Consider the following 16,446-nt stretch of genomic DNA (forward strand, 5'->3'; position numbering starts at 1 on the left):
CTCCCCAAAATCTGGCACCCGGGGATGAGGAGTTCGGGGATGGGGATTCTCCTTCCCCTCCCCGTGCAGGGCTCCGCGGGTGCCAGACGGACAGACAGACACAGCCCAGACACACAGACACGGCTGCACCTCCGGCGGCTCCTGCGGGGGCTGCTGGCACCCCCTCCTGTGCTGAAGGGGACATCCCACATCCTCCCTCCCCCAAAAACTCACTGCGAGTGTTCCTCGGGGTGCTGCGCCCCCGCTGCCGTGCCCAGCTCCCCCTGGAGCCTCCTGCCCTGGCATTTTGGGGTGAGCCAGGCACCCCAGTTCTCCAGAGAGAGCCGGACTGGGCACAGCCCCTCTTTCCTCAGGGTCTGGGCCGGTGCAGCCCCTTACTGAGACCACAGCGGGTAAATCTGAGCCGGGCCACGCCACCATCCCAGAGGGAGGTTTTTGCAGACTCACCCCAAAAGTGAGTACCCCCAGTGCCCGCTGCAGCCCGAGGTGCTGCCCCACAGCAGAGCCCACCTGCGGCTGGAGCTGCGCTGTGCCCCACGTGTGCCACAAAGCCCTGGGTGCTCACAGATGCTCGGGGGGGTTTGGCTCAGGCCCATGGGGGAGGCAGGCTCATTCCCAATCCATGATAATTTCCCTGCAGCAATCATGCAGAGACACAAAAGGCTTGGGAACCTTCAGCAAGAGACAGGCAGCCAAACTCCAGCTGGACATCCCTGCCGGGGAGCAGGAGATGCTCAGGAGTGACACCCAGCTGCCATTTCGCTGGCGAATGCCCCACCACGTCATTGGCAAAAGAGATTCTGGGGTCCTCACGTGAAATCCCGATTGATGCTTGAGACGTGAGCCAAGCTTGGTGCAAAATGTGCCGTGTCCACCTCTCTCTGCCCCTTCCCAGGTGCTTCCCCTGCCACACTGGCTCAGCTTGCCAAGGAAATGAGGGTCAGAGACACTCCAGGAGCCTTTGCTTTGCCATGGAAGGATTTTATTTGTCAAGAACATGTGACACGGGTTTGTCTTTCCTTCTGGGATCCCCCTGATTGATTCCCTGGGATGTGACCGTCTGTCCCAGCAGCACATGTCCCGTCCCTCGGCATGTCCTGCAGCCCATCCCTGCTGGGGCACCCGTGGGACTCTGCCCTCTGCTCCTTGCACATCCCATCAGCTCTGGTTTAGGTGGATCTCCTCCAGAACCAGGTCTGGTTTAGGTGGATCTCCTCCAGAACCAGGTCTGGTTTAGGTGGATCTCCTGCAGAACCAGGTCTGGTTTAGGTGGATCTCCTGCAGATCCAGGTCTGGTTTAGGTGGATCACCTGCAGATCCAGGTCTGGTTTAGGTGGATCACCTGCAGAACCAGGTCTTTTTTTGCTTGATCACCTGCAGAACCGTGTCTTTCAAACACTCTCCAATCTACGAGGACGAAAACCCACTTGTCACACTCCCAGGATTACTGTGCCACAATCCTGTCTCTCAGCTCAGCATCCTCTTTTTAACCACCCTCTCATTTGCTGTACCCAGTGACACAACCACATCCACACCCCTCCTCAGCCCCCACTGAGAAAATTCGGGTTTTCACCCCTACAGGTGTGCCAGCCTTTTGTGCAGGGGTAGCTGGACAAGGACCACTCCTCCTCCTCCTCCTCCTCCTCCCCCTCCTCCTCCTCTGTGCCGTGCTGGGCAGAGAGAAAAGGCAGCCAGAGCCAGAGAAATAATAAAACCAGACACAGACAAAGCCAGGGCTGGGATATTCTGTTTCAGAGCAATGACAGAAAGTGGAGCTGAGGCTAAAATGAATAAACTCCAGTTATTGATAGTTTGCTTTGAATGAACAGCTCTGCTCCACCAGCCTGCTCCTGCCTTGAGTGGAGGGGCTCCATTCTGGATTTCCACCCCTTCTCTCAGGGATGGTTTGCTCAGATCTCTGCTCTCCTGCTGGTTCACCCACCCCAAGGCTTCACCCCCAAAATCTGCCCACCCTTATCAGAGCCCCCAGTCGCTGCCATCCCTTCCTGCATTTCTCTCACTGCTCTTCCCTTTAAATTCTCCCCGAGTGAATTCCCTCTCAGGGAGATGCTGAATTCCCAGTGACCCCTCCTCACCGGGATCCTACCAAAAACCAAATTATTTTTGGATGTAAAAATAATCCTGCACACTTCAAACACGAAGGAAGAAGCAGAGCAGCCTTGTCCTCACTTGCTGGGTGACCCTGGGCAATTCAGTCCTTTTCAAGGGTCTCAAGTGACTTTATTTTTAAAATCACATAAAAATGCAAATTTTGCCTCTTCTGCAAAATATTTTGGAATGTGCTGAGTGACAGCATTGAGTTGAGGTTTGTTATCACGATCAGGCACTTTCTGAAAACGGTGTTTTCACAGCCTGGAAAATATCAGGAGATCTGCTTAGGCTTGATAAAGAGGGATGAATACTCTGGGATGAGTAATCTGTCACCTTGGAGGAGATGTAGGAGTCTGTGGGTGCTGTCTGAAATGTGGCTGGAATGAGGAATCAATGGATGATCCCAGCTTTTCATGCTTCAGGGAATAAAAAAAAGCCAAATTACCTGAGCACCTTGAACTCAGGTGTGCTCAGCCTCTCACCCTGAGTTTTCTGCATCCTAAAAGAAACATTCCAGGGAATGACTCCCAAGCCTTTTGAATCAGTGGGGTTTTTTTTTCTGTTTCCCTAGAAAGTAGAGAAAGCCTGAAAATGCTACCCCCTAACGGCACAGCCGGGTGTGGGGTGCTGGCCTGGGAAAAGCTGATCCAGGTTTTATCCACTGGGATGGAAATGGTGTGGTCTCTGCTAGAAAGATGTGTCCCTGCAGGGAGGAGACCTCGTGCAAACACCCTGACAGCAAAACGTTCCTCCAGGAATGGGATGAGGAACAAAAATAAATCCCATTTTTGGCATTCAGCTGAACTCAAACCCAGAGGTTCCAGCTCCAGCGTTTTGGATGTGGGAGATGTTTTGAGAGTGGGATCAGGGATCCTGCCTGTTGCAGCTCCCTCAGCCCAGGGCTCAGGCAGGCCCTGGAGAAGCTGATGGGTTCATTGCTGTCTTGGACCCAAAAATCACAACTGGAATAAGGAGAAAAAAAAGGGGGAAAAATACTTTAAAAGGGCAGAGAGTTACCAAAATGCTTTTAGGATTTTAAAACTCATAGGGGGTTGTAAAGTGGGTTTGGAGGTCTCTATGATCCAGGTGAGAAGGGGAAGAACCCAGAAGACCTCGATGAAGTGGATTTCTGTCCCTGGAAAGGAATGAGGTGGATTTTCCAGTTATCCAGAGAAATGAGAAGTTATTTCCTTCTGTCTCAACAGCCCTTGGGTTTTTTCTGCTCAGTGCAGACCCTTTAAAGGTCCTCGAGTCCAACCCTTGTGGGATGAGCAGGGGCAGCGTGAGCTTGATCAGCTTCACATCCAACCTGACCTTGAATGTTTGCAGGGATGGGGCACCCACAGCTTCTCTGGGCAACCCCTGCCAGCGTTTTAGGAGATGTTTTTAGGATGTTTTAGAAAAAAACCCCTCTGTTAAAAACCTGGCAGGAATCAGTCGCTGTTGGGGTGGGTTTTTAACCCTCAACTTTACAGTTCTGCCGCCTGTTGCTCTCCAGGAACTTCCACCTCCACACTGAATCCACACCACAAAATTCCAAACAGCTCCCTGCTCAACCCAAGCATCGGTGAAGCCTCTATGGACAAAAAAACCCCAACAAATGCAGCCAATTCCTTACAAAATCCCAGTTTGGGATGCAGTCAGTCACTCCTGGAGGTGGGCAGCCCCTCGGAGCCGGCCCTCCGGCGTCTCCCGGTCAGCAGGCACACCGCACACAGCGTCTGGGAATTGCTCAGCTTGGTTGCTTTTGTTTTTTTTTGCTAAGTTTTTATTTTAATTCAAGGACTTTGCTTCATACAAAATGGAATTGTAGAAACAACTGCAGAATTCAAAGTTTGGCTGATAAATATTATTCAGGCAGCAAACTAGGCAATCACAGAACCTTTTTTTTTTTTTTTCTCAATTTTTTTTTTTCCCCTTATATTTTTTTTTGGGTAAAGTTCCGTTTGTGTTGCATGATTGGAACTTTGATCGTTTTTCACACTGTTTTTTTAAATATAAAGTTTTGCAACAAACCCCCAAATTTATATCAAATATAATTAAAAATTAACAACTGATGAATACATTGTATCAAAAAAGTACGAAGATAAACATTTTCCATGCACATACTTTTTATAGATATGTATATATGTATATATATTACATGCAAACATTACTTATTCAAAGTACAGCCACTACGAGACTGGTTCTGGATGCAGAAAACTGATCGGTGCAATTCAAGTTTGGCAACTCACTATGAGGATTCTTGGAAAGATGGAGAGACAGCAGAGAGGCTGTAAAAAAATGTTGGGAAAGGGTTATGGATAATTGTGGTCTGTCACTGTCATCGACCCCTACGAGGTGGGTGGAGGATTTGGACAACTTGAGATTTGTGTTCTCCCTAAGAATTGACCCAAGGCTGTGTTAGTGCAGGGCTGGGGGGGTTGGGGATGGAAAATGGGAGAGGAAAGTGGGGAAAAGACAGAATTATTCCGTACAGAAAGACATCTCTGTCTGAAAGACACATTTCCAGTGTGGGTACAGTGTTTGCATGCACTGGCAGAGAGATGGTGTTGCCCCTTCCCCTCGACTTCCTAGAGTAAAATAGGAACGTCCCCACGGAAAAATTCAAATAAAGTGTTTGTGCCTTCGTTTCAGGAAAATGTATAAAACATTTGGTCACGATCGTGCTGAAGCCTGAAACAGGAAAATCCAGCAGCTAAAGCTACAGATGGATGAAGGTCTTTGATGGTGCTGGGGTGGGTGGGTGTGTGTCCGGACGTGTCGTCTGGTTGCATAGCCCTCCGTTTGGGAATGCCAGGAACGCCAGCCGTGACCTCTGGCTACCACACTGCCTTTATTCCGAGCGCACACGAGTACAGAGACAGAGATACAGACAGGAGTTAGCCTTTAGCAGAATCCAGGGATGAGATTGGCCAGAGATTGCTACTGAACAGAACGAAATTAAAACAAAACACCGGAGGGAACAAAAGCGGGTTGAGTTTCCTCAAGGGAAGAGCTACAGGAGATGTGAAGAACCACCCTAGAGCAGACTGCTCCTGCCTGAGGCTGACAGACTCTGCTGAGAGCACGAGAGAGCTCCTGAGCGTTTTGGTGGCATCTGATCCCCTCCAAGCACCCCAGGGACAGAACAGATCACCAGGGCCAGCGGGATTTCCACCCATCCCACGCCACCGCTGCGCCTGGAGAAGTTCCACAGCTCTGGGGCTTGGTAGAACCTCTGAAAAAATTCACTTCTCAAACCCTATCCTCTTTCCTAGTGGCATTTTTAGGGATGTGCCCAGCACCTCCCTCCCTTCCTCCTTTCACCTTTTAACCTCTCCACATCCTCTGGCTGCCCTGTGACCCAAACCAGCCCCACAAGGGCTCAGCAGGGCCTTGGGCACGAGGTCATGGCCGAGCTTTGTCCCCAGCCTCCCTCCCCGCCAGCACAGCGCGTTTGCCCCTTTCCCAGGCTCACAGTGCAGGAATCCACACGGGCACAAAAGAAAGAAACCAGCCAACACAAGAGTCGTTGCAAGAAACGCAGAAATCTCATCCCTGAGAATCAGAGTTAGAGGTTTGGATTATTATTATTATTATTATTATCATTATCATCTTTTTTTTCTTTTTAACCTTCTCTTATCAGGCAATAAAAACAACCCACTCCAACTGCCCTCCACGCCAGTGATGCATGGCCTGAGCTCTCTCAGCTGGCCTGTGGGAGATGCTGCCCTTTCCCACCTTCATTTCCTCCACTGGGCAATGAGACAAGGCCGGCTTTGTTTGCTGCAACCGCTCCCCTCCCACCCATAAAAGTATATTTATATATATATATTTATAGATTCTAAAAAATAAAATAAATAAAAATAAATTAAAAATAAAAAAAAAGTAAAAGGCCAACAAAACCCAAACCAAGCCCAAAGCACGTTTGCCTTCCCCACTGGAAGCTGCCGGCCTGGGGAGGAGTGTGGGGGCCGTGGTGACCCCAGGGCCCCTCCGAGGCTCCGGCTGCTCGGCCCCTGCCCCCTCTGCCCGCCCCACGCTCGCCCGAGCTCTGATGCCTCCAAGCAAGAGGTTGCATCGTCACTGTGAAAGATTTCAAAGGTTAGGCACTTAGTAGTGAACAACTGGAGCATTCGGTAGAAACGGTGGGACCTGGAATGACAATTGGACTAATTCTCTACAGAAAGAGGAAATTTTTTTCTTTTTTTTTTTTTTTTTGGTTTTTTTTTTACTGTACAATTTACAAAAATGCACACAATGAAAAGTTAAAGTTCTATCTAATAGCTTGATATAAAACCAATAACATTTCTTCTTCTCACCCCTACGCTTTTTTTTTTTTTTCCTCTTTTTGTTTGGGTTGTTTGTTGTTTGTTTTTTTTGTGGACTTTTTTTTTTTTTTACATTGTTTTTTGCTAAATCAAGCTTATATTGTAAACAAGACAAAACAGTGAGGGCGTGTTGCAGTCAACAGGAGAGAGGGATGGATTGAAAAGTCTCAGCAGCAAGGAAACAGTCCTTACAAAGGAGCTCTCTTGTGGCTTTACCGTGTGTCAGTGTGAAGGACCCGATGTGGCGAGTGACATTTAGAGACCCCCAGGGCAGCGGTGTCACAGCAGGGTCAGCTCGGGGGTGGCACCAGCTCTGCCCTAAAGGATTGCAGTGGCTGAACATCAAGTCCCAAAGGACTGTCCTTTGTTCTGGGCTGTGTTTCTCCTCTCCCAGTTTCTGGGGTGCATCTCTTCCTTCTCAGCGCTCAACGAGGCAGAAGGCGGGGGCGAGCATTGTTCACGCGAGTCCCTTCGCGACCCCCGGCTCCCGCCCTGGCAGGGGGGAATTATGACGGTGAATTAATTAAGAAATAGCCCAACAAAACTGCGCCAATCTCAAGAAGGACCCACAGTTCTGCTTTTCCACCGTGGAAGGCGAGGATCGCTCTTCTCCCGGCGCCTCGCATCCGTGGCTGGGTTGGCGCCTGGTGCGTGTCTCGGGACTAGACAAGGCAGTGGGGAGGGGGCAGAGAGGGATGTGCTCCTCCCTCTGCCTTCCCCAGAAGGAGGGAGCCTTCTTCCTCCATCTGTCTAGTGCAAAAAAAACCAAATCAAAAAGGAAAAAAAACCTAAAGAACAACAGAGGAGAGAGAGGCTGCAGGGGCATCTCCGGCCCCGGGCGCTGAGCAGTTCTCGGGGCTGCCCCGCCGGCTTTCTCCGGCCCCGGGCCCCCGTGGGAGCTCCCAGCCCTCCAGATGATAAAACTCATCCTTATTAAGCACGCACACCTCGCAGCGTTCCGCCGAGCCGCTAGCACCAGTCATCCTCGTCGGCTTCGTGGTAGTAATTGCGTCCTCGGGCGCCGGGGCCCGAGTTGAGCCCCAGCGTGTAGTGGTACCCATTGGGCACCCGGCGGATTTGGTGCGACTGCGAGGTCAGGGAGGAGACGTAGGAAGTCCTCGAGGAGCGGCCCGAGTTGGTGGCCACGGCCTCCTCGAAGGTGAGCGTGTCCTCGGGCACGGCGCGCTGCGGGCTGTCGCTGGCGTCGCGGTGGCCCAGGTAGGGGTCGGAACCGATGCGGGCCACGGCGGGCGGGGGCGGCTGCTGCTCCCCCCGCAGCAGCGCGTTGTGCTCGGACAGCCCGCGGCTCAGGCGGCCCGGGGAGAACGTGGGGGTTTGGAAAGTGGTGAAGTGCACGGGCGAGGAGTTAGCGGTCTTGTAAGTGATGCTGGGGCGTGGGGTCAGTGGAGTCTGTGGGAGCTGCCTCCGACCCCGGCAGGGGGTACTAGCACCAGATGTCGACAGCAAGGGGCTCCCATTAACTGAACCACTGCCCTACATCAAAATTGGAACAGAGCAAATCAAAAAATAAAAAAAGGGAAACGCCGGACAAACACAAAGGCAGGCAGGTATCAAACAGAAGGAGAAGCAACAGAAGGCGGAGACGAGTCACAAGAGGAAAGAAAAGCAAAAAAAAAGAGAGAGTTTAGACAAGCACAGTCGGGGTGGGGAGAATCTCGAGAGATCATTCAACACAAGATGTGAAGAGCTGGAGAGTTCAAGTCTGGGAGCAGTAGGAACAGAGAGGGGCAGAGCACCGGTAGGACGCAAACTGGCACACGGCTCCAACAGAGGGGACAGTGCCCAAGGGAGGCACCCACAGCATACAGGGCTCGACATGCGCCTTACCTGGCCTGGGAGCAGCTCAAAAACCCGAGTTACTGGGGGCTTTTACAAGTTACTGTTACTTTTTTTATGGTTTAGCTTTGGGGTGGGTTTGTGCAGAGCTTCACCCCGCAGTTGTGCGTGTGGGTTTGTGGGAGATGTCCCTGCCCACAGCAGAGGGCTGGAACAAGATGAGCTTTAAGGTCCCCTACAAATCAAACCAGTTTAGAATTCCACTAATCTATTTCTGTTGCCAGACTGGATCATGGGTTGTTATTATTATTATGGATTCTCCACAGAAGGACAATCTGGGTGACTGTTTTTTGTAGGTTGGGAATGAATTATTGGATTAAATAGACAATGTCTGAAAAAATTACAACCAAAATCTTTTTTGGACAGGCTTTAACAAGTCCCTTTAACAGATATGTGCTCACACTCTCCTCCTTCATATTACACATTTGGTTTTGGAGTGGTAGAAGGGTCTGGCAGCTCCCTGGGTTACTAATAATGCCTTGTGAGAGTGAACTAAGCTGCAGTAATTTACACAAATGCCATGAGTGAGAGGAAAGGTCCCCTGTCTTCCCATTTCTGTTTACATTCTCCCAAGGCAGGACATGAGTGCATTGAACAACCTCTCAGCCTTTCCCAACCTAACGTTTTGAGACCACACTTTCATTTCTAAAGAGCACTTTTTCATTCCTAGACTTGTCAAGGCTGTCAGTCACTGCTTGTTCTGCTCTGCCTGGCTCTCCCAGTGCCCAGCAACATTCCCAGCTTCTCCCAAGGGTCTGAGCACTTCACAATTACAAAAAACTAAATTTTAGCCTGGAGAAAAGGAGGCTCAGGGAGGACCCTTTTGATTTCTACAGCTCTCTGACAGAAGTATGGAGCCAGGTGGGGGTCAGGCTGTGCTCCCATGTAAGAGGAAATAGGACAAGAGGAAATGGTCTAAAGTTGTGCCAGGGGAGGTTTAGGAACATCAGGAGGACATCAGGAGGAATTCCTGCCTGGAAAGGCTGGTCAGGCATTGGAAGGAGCTCTCCAGGGAGGTTTGGAGCCCCCATCCCTGGAGGTGGCACTGAGCACTGTGGGCTGGTGACAAGGTGGGATTGAGCACAGCTTGGCCTTGAAAGGATTTTTCCAACCTTGGTGTGGGGCCCCAAGCAGGACCTCAATGGCTTTATCTGCACCTGCCTGACCTTCCTTCCCCTTCCCACCTCCTCTGATTCAAGCAGAAGATGGAAAAGGTGCACAAATCGCTGTCAGAGCTCAGGGCTGTTTCCCCACCCTGCCTCTCCTCACCTGTCTGTGCGGGCCGTGCTCGGGGCCCCCGTTGGGGGAGGTGGGCCTGCTCTGGTCAGCAGATTTGGGCTGGGCACGGTCCCGGCTGCCGTAGCGGTCGCAGGAGTAGAAGCGCTGCTTTTCAGAGGAGGAGGAGGAGTGCTGCTTCCTCTCCTGGGAGCGGCCACGCTCCTGCTTCTTGTCCTTGGAAGACTCTCCAGACTGGGCTACTGAAAGGAGAACATCGGGTCAGCAGCGAGTGTGGGGCGGGGAGGTCCTTCCACGCAGGCAGGACCCCAAATCCCACCGGAAAGGAGGGGGATGAGGGACATCCATCTCCCCCCTGACCTCCCAGGGACAAATCCTCGTTGGCAAAGCACTCACCAGCTTGGCCATCAGCCAAGTGATGGGCGGCCCTGTCCAAGGACTTCTGCTTCTTCTCTTTCCGCCGGTGGCAGCGGTGGTGGTGGTGGTGGTGGCCCTGCTCCGGAGGCATCCGCTCCAAGGAATACTCGTAGAGGTGCATGGGGTGAGGGCGCTGCGGGGTCAGCGTGGAGACCGAGCGCTTCATGGGGCTCGTGTCCGGGATGGGCTGCAGGGAACAGGGAGGGACACGGAGCAGGGTGAGGGAAGGCGCCGGGCCCCGCTCGGCTGCCTGCTTCCCAGCATGGGGGGTTAAACAGCGACAGAAGGAGGGCAAGGAGAGAAATGGTTAATTGGAGACAACCGGAACGGGCAGCAGGATTTGGGGGATGTGGATTGAGTGTGAAATTTGGAGAGGGACTGTGATCTCCAAGTGCCAATCCACGGGAGCAGAGGCACGGGCAGCACCACACAGCACACCCAGCGGGGAGCCCAGCAGGGACACAGGGCAGAGCAGCAGCCAAGCACCTCACAAGGGGAATTCTCCAACACCAGGGGCACCCACAGCTGCTCCAGGGCCTGCATCCCAAAGCAGCTCCAAAGAGGAAAGCTGAGCACCACAAGGAGGGGGAGAAAAATCAGGAATCAGGGTGAGGAATAGGCCAAGCCACCAGGAAATTCCTTCTACCTCCCTGCAGTGAACAACTCCCATCAAACATTTAAACTTCTCTTGTCCCACCATCACTCCCTGAAGCCCATTGCCTGGGGCAAGGATAGTATCTACATCCTGCAATCCCACCAGGACATCTCCAGAAAGGAATACCTGGGTTTGCTATTGCTGTTTTTAAAACATTTGTGTCCAAACATCTGGGCACCGAGAGCTGCAACAGCATTGCTGGACCCTCTCCCTGTGCCAGTGGCAGCTCCAGACCCTGCTCTGACAGATCCAGACCCTGTTCCCTTCCCTTTAGATCCAAAACCTTACAAAAGTTCTGCAGAACCCCAGACAAGTGCCCTGCAGGACAGCTCCCCCACAGCCTCCGTCCTGGATAAAGCTCAGAAAACAGGGACAATTCCCACATTTCCTTCTCTGGTTGGCTCTGTGTGGAGACAGCACCTCATCCATCCTCTGGAAGCTTCCCTGGGTCTGTCACTGCATGCCAGCTGTGTGCCAGAGGAGAGATCTCAGAGCATGGTGCTCCAGCTCACAGTGAAATTCAGGAGGTTCCCCAGTCCCTCAGCCTTAAACTCGTTTGAATTCCCAATCCAATAAGTGCCTCCAGCAGCAGCTCTCACAGAACATTTACTCTGCTCACTGTAACCTTTCCTGAGAGCTCTGTATTATTTTTCCTGTCTGCTCTCTTTTGTTTGCTTATCCCAAAATCCAGATCTCTGCCTCCCCATGCTATTTACCCAAGGCAAAGCCAATAGTTTCACAGCTCTGCTCCTTCTTTTGAGTGGAAAAACCACTCTCCCTCCCCTTGAGGGCAGATTATCCTGGCTGTAAAGGCATGATCTGGGCAGTCAGCCACGTTTTGGTGCTTCCCAGGGAAGGGAAGTTGGGATCCTGGTGCTGGAAGGTTTATCAGAGGCACAAGGCTGGGATGAGGGAGCCCAGCAGAGCTTGTGGTGTGGCTCTGGAAGCACCAATTCCATCAGCAGGACCACTTTGTGCTGCTTTTGTGTCACTTCTTGGGGCCCTCATTCGTGTGGACAAGAAATTCTACTTGGGAGCTTCCTCTCTGTCCTTGTTTAGGGCTGGGACTGCAGCTGGGGGAAAGCAGGGGGGCTGTAAACTGGGGAAAAATGGGCAAAAATATGGGAAGTGAAAGTATTTGCCAGTAAAAACACATCCAAGTTTTCAAAATCCATATACAGGCCGCCAGGAAGAAAACAACAGGAAAATTCCCCCCACAAAAAAACCAAAACCTAAACAGGTAGGTTGACAAGATATGAATATTTCTCTTTGCTTCCACGATTATTCCAGGGACAGAAGTGCCAGTGACACGAATCAGTGGCAAAGCAATCAATCCCTTTTCCATAAATCCCCTTGTTATGGGAGGCACAGGCTCCCAAAAAAGCCTCGGGAGACTGCAGGCACCCCTGCAGAGAGTTGCTAATTGCTTCATCATTACCAACCCGACTGTTTTCACTGCCTAAATTCCTGAGCAAGGAGGCATGAAAATAAACAAATCAAAAAATTAAAAAAAGAGAAGCAAACCACCCACCCAAGCCCTGCTACCAGAGCGAGCAGCATGCAGCCATGGATCGAGGGAAAAGTGGGAAGAGAGAGACAGAGCGGCTGCGCCGGCGCGACTCCGGATGAGAGGGGAGAAAAGTCAAGGGTTAAAGGAAGGTTAATAAATTCTGAAGATGAATTTAATAGGATACAATTTAGTGCAAACTACATACTGCCAGGTAACTCCCAGGTGACCGTGCTTTGCTCCTCTGCAAACAATTCGGACAAGGTGAGGGACATTATTGGAAGCAGCCCCACAGTACAGCCAGTGTCAGACATCAGACGTGCAGCAGACACCATGACGACCAGGGAGGGAGGAGATGAGGGCAGGACAGCAAAGAGGGAGGGTGGAAACACAGGAGGAAGGGTTTTTTTAAATGAGTGGAACATAAAAAAGAGAGAGGCAAACAGAAAGGGAGACGTCCAGGAACAGAAAGCGTTGCAAATAAGAGTTAGAGAGAACTCAAAGTTGGGATGGGGCAGAGCAGCGCGTGAGAGGGAGGGAGGGGGGCGTGGAGGGGGAGACACACACAGAGAGGACATCAGTTATTCACCCAAGCTACAAACACTGAACATTGTATTCTTAAATGAGGTTAGATCTGAGATGCTGGGCCTGATTCACAGCCAGGTGTGGCACCAGGGGCAGTGACACCCTGGGGACACAAGGCATGCTTCTGTCAGGGACACTCCTGCGAGTATCTGACTGCCGTGGAGAGGAGTTTCCCAGGGGAAGGCTCTGCCAGCTGCACTGCCAAGGAAGGAAAGAGGCTGTGGTCTAAGATAAAGGACAATTTCTGGGAAGGGAAAAGGCTTTGCTTTTGTGGGCTGTTGGTTTTATTAAGCACAGTGAGGAGTGCTCCTGATAATTCCGAGATTCCCAGAGCTCCCACAAAGGCTGCAGCTCCTGGAGCCAGGTGGGAAATCCTCTGGCTGGCGAGGGGCAGCTCCAGTGTTGGCACAATTCCATCTGTAGGAGCTATTCTGTGTGTGCACAACTCGGGGTTTCACTTTAGGCTGCAGCAGATCCTTCACATTCTGCTCAGAGAGCCACAGAAACAGAGCCCGAGGCCAGGCTGCTCCCTCCTGGCTGTGTGAATCAGGCCCTGGGAATGAGGCAGGACACGAGTGGTGAGATGTTGTGACACAGGAGGCAGGATGGTGGCTGGGCAGCATTGGGGACAAACAGCAACAAACGTGTGAAATGGCCAAAACTGATCTGGGACATCCTACACACTCAGCAGAGCCCACAAGCTGCTGTGCAAGCCAACTCCAGTGAGGAGATTTCTTTAAAAAATGAGTGAAAACAACAAGGGAAATCCTCAACACCAAATTACTGGCCAAGGTGACAGTACAGGAAAAAACAGGGAGCACACTCAGTGTCCCAGGCACAGCTCCCTGTGCCTGCTGCATCCACACAAGTGTGTCACAGCACATCTCCAGCTGTTTGTAAGGATGGGACACAGGAACACGGCTTGGCTGGTTGGACACCACACATCTGATGGGAAATGTGCCTTCCAGGAATACAGCCTGCAAATGGCCCTGTCCCCAAACAGTGACCCAGACAGCCAGAGGGGTCATCCTGGGTGGTCTTCTGCTGCAAGCAGTGGGGAGTAAAACTGGGGACAGCGCTGGGGACTGCACAGGAGAGCTGCCACACCCTGCAGGGAAACCTGGCCATCTCCTGCAGGGAATCCCACCACACCCCACAGGGAAACCTGGCCATCTCCTGAAGAGAATCCTGACCACACCCTGCAGGGAACCCCAGCCATCTCCTGCAGGGAATCCCACCACACCCCACAGGGAACCCCAGCCATCTCCTGCAGGGAATCCCACCACACCCCACAGGGAACCCCCACCATCCCAGCACAAGGCCTGGATTCCCGTCTCCACCTCCTTTAAAACCAATATTCCCAAGGCACGAGGAGCAGAGGGAAGATGCTGAGATCCTGGCCCGCTCTCAGCCTCCCACCATCACATCCCCAGCGCTCACCTGGGTTTCAGCAGCCAGCCGTGGCATGGAGGCCGCCCTGCCCTGGCTCTCCAGGCCTGGCTGGGGCTCTCCGTTGGCAACTGTGGGGCTGATCTCCTTCATTTCTACCACCTGATCAAAACATGGAACCATTTCAGCAGCAAGAACACAAGAGTCAGCTTTGAAGCCACCATCAGCTTCTTGAATTGATTTGATTTGATTCTTTGATTTGACTGGGAAGAGGTGCTGGTGTGGGAAAGAACAACTGAAGAGCTGTGGAGTGCCTGGGTCACTCTGTCCTCAGCAAGGACATCCCACAAGCAGTGGGATGAGCTTTTCCACCAGCCAGGAGCCCCAGCTGTGACCTGGGGAACCCCTCAGGTCATTCTGACCTGAAACCCCTCATCTGAGCTGGGACAATGGGATTGGGAAATGGGAGGAGAAAGCCTGAGGTAAATCTATGGCAGCAAGACAGAATTCCAGGAAAAGCAAGCCCGGATCAGGCAGTGGGAGCTGCCAGGTTTGGGGTTTCTCCACAATGCTCAAGCAAACGAGACACAACAATGTCCCTCAAGGGACAGATCTGCTAATGCAGGTCCCCTGTCTTCACCTGGTTTTTCTAAACACTTTCTAAAACTTCTGAAATTCCACCACGGCTCTAAAATCTCCAGTACCTCACCCTGTCTTCACCTGGGTTTTTTTTAGGTATTTTCTAAGATTTCTTAAATTCTACTACAGTTCTAAAATTTCCTGCATCTCACCCCATCTTCACCTGCTTTTTCTAAACATTTCCTTACATTTCTGGAGTTCTACCACACCTCTAAAATCTCCTGCATCTCACCCCGTCCTCACCTGCTTTTTCTAAACATTTTCTTACGTTTCTCAAGTTGTCCCACAGCTCTAAAATCTGCACCTCCCCCTTCCCACCATTTGCTCACCCTCTCAATGGGGATCTCCTCGGAGTGGCCCCGCTCAAAAGCTGGGCTCCTGGTTTCATAGAACACGTCCTGGGTGCGCTGGGTCCCCCAGGAACTGGACTCTTTGATCCCTCCCTCCGGGGGTGGCCTGTCCAAAGGAAAAGAGGGAAAAAGATTCATTCTTTTTTGCAAAGATTCTGCTGAATTTGGCAAACCAAACTCGAGCACCCTGTGGGGTTTCAGGTGTGAAAATCAGTTTCAGGATGGGCACAGTGGCTGGTGAAGCTCTGAGCTCCCCTGGGATTTTGCCCTGTAGAGCCTGAAAATCCCGTGAGAATGAGGAAATTGAACCAACTATGATTTCTTTTTTTCAGTTGTTAAGGAAAACAACTTCTGCCACTTAATTGCTGATGGACAACAAAGCATTTGGGAGTTCAGGCTGATTCTGTGTGCAGGACCAGCTGGACACTGGTCAAACACCTCCACCATGCTGAAACACCCTTCATCAGCTGTCCAGTCTGGTGTTGGTTTCCCCATCAGGATTATTTGGGATGTTTAAACCTCAGCTGCCACTAAAAACCCATAGTGCTCCTGATCCGGAGGAAAATCAGGAGAAAAAATCCTGGAGAGCAGGAAATGGAGAATTGATTAGGGATCACTGTCACTAGGACTGTTTGGAAAGCTCTCCATGAAGGGATAATTTTCCCAAAGAGACAAATCGTGTTGTGGCAAGCACTTGCTGTTACCCAGTGAATTTATTCCCAAGGATCTTTGGCCTCCCAAAAACTCACTGCTGGGATGGTCAGTGGGGTTTGTTCAGTTGTTTTGCAGCAGTCCCAAACTCCTGTGAGCAAACTCACACTGGGAAGCTCTCCAGTGAGGATTCATGAAGGAAACCCCAGATCCCCACACCACCAGCACAGGGATAACGGCGGTGGGAGCAGAGCCAGCGGTGGGAATTGTCCCAACCGCGGTGAGAAGGCGCTGCTGGTGCCACCAGAGCCACTGGAGCAGCAGTGGTGGCTGGGGTGACCCCCAAGGGGTGGTGGCTCTGCAGGGGGGTCGGGGATACTCACAGGGCTCCCCCGTTGTTGAGGGAGGCCGAGCTCTTCTGGCGCAGGAAGGCCTTGGCGTTGTTGAAGGCCGCGGGCTGCGTCTGCTCCAGGGTGGCCTTCAAGGGGTGGAAGAGGGACACAGGCCCGGGCTGCCAAGCACAAGGGAAGGTTGTCAGAGCTGGCAGGGGCTGCAGGGCTTTTCCCAGTCCGTGGAAAGTCCACTTTGCCACCCTGGGACTGCAGAAAGGCCACCCCAGACTGGGCACAGCTGGGAGAGGCTCTGAGGGACGCCAGGTACAAATCAAGTCCTGCTTCCTTCCCTTTCCCTCTGAATGTTCTCCCAAGTCCTGTTTCCATTCCCATTCCCTCTGAA

The 16,446-nt window shown here is 51.9% G+C and overlaps 2 protein-coding genes across 2 annotated transcripts in view; both read right to left on the minus strand.

Annotated features, from left to right (window-relative positions):
* The window catches only part of LOC107212207 (collagen alpha-1(I) chain), a 65,464-nt gene extending 59,623 nt beyond the window's left edge, over positions 1–5,841 (minus strand). The window contains exon 1 of the mRNA XM_033518542.1: positions 5,836–5,841. Coding sequence (XP_033374433.1) covers positions 5,836–5,841 — 6 coding nt within the window. The remainder of the gene's footprint in view (positions 1–5,835) is intronic.
* Positions 4,930–16,446, minus strand: part of CACNA1B (calcium voltage-gated channel subunit alpha1 B) — a 225,353-nt gene continuing 213,836 nt past the window's right edge. Inside the window, exons 41-46 of the mRNA XM_015644531.2 lie at positions 16,095–16,222; positions 15,040–15,166; positions 14,123–14,233; positions 9,915–10,122; positions 9,552–9,760; positions 4,930–7,919 (exon numbers count right to left, since the gene is read on the minus strand). Coding sequence (XP_015500017.1) covers positions 7,395–7,919; positions 9,552–9,760; positions 9,915–10,122; positions 14,123–14,233; positions 15,040–15,166; positions 16,095–16,222 — 1,308 coding nt within the window. The 3' untranslated portion in view covers positions 4,930–7,394. The remainder of the gene's footprint in view (positions 7,920–9,551; positions 9,761–9,914; positions 10,123–14,122; positions 14,234–15,039; positions 15,167–16,094; positions 16,223–16,446) is intronic.

Source organism: Parus major, chromosome 17, assembly GCF_001522545.3.
Source record: "Parus major isolate Abel chromosome 17, Parus_major1.1, whole genome shotgun sequence".
In the NCBI taxonomy this organism is placed as follows: Eukaryota; Metazoa; Chordata; class Aves; order Passeriformes; family Paridae; genus Parus; species Parus major.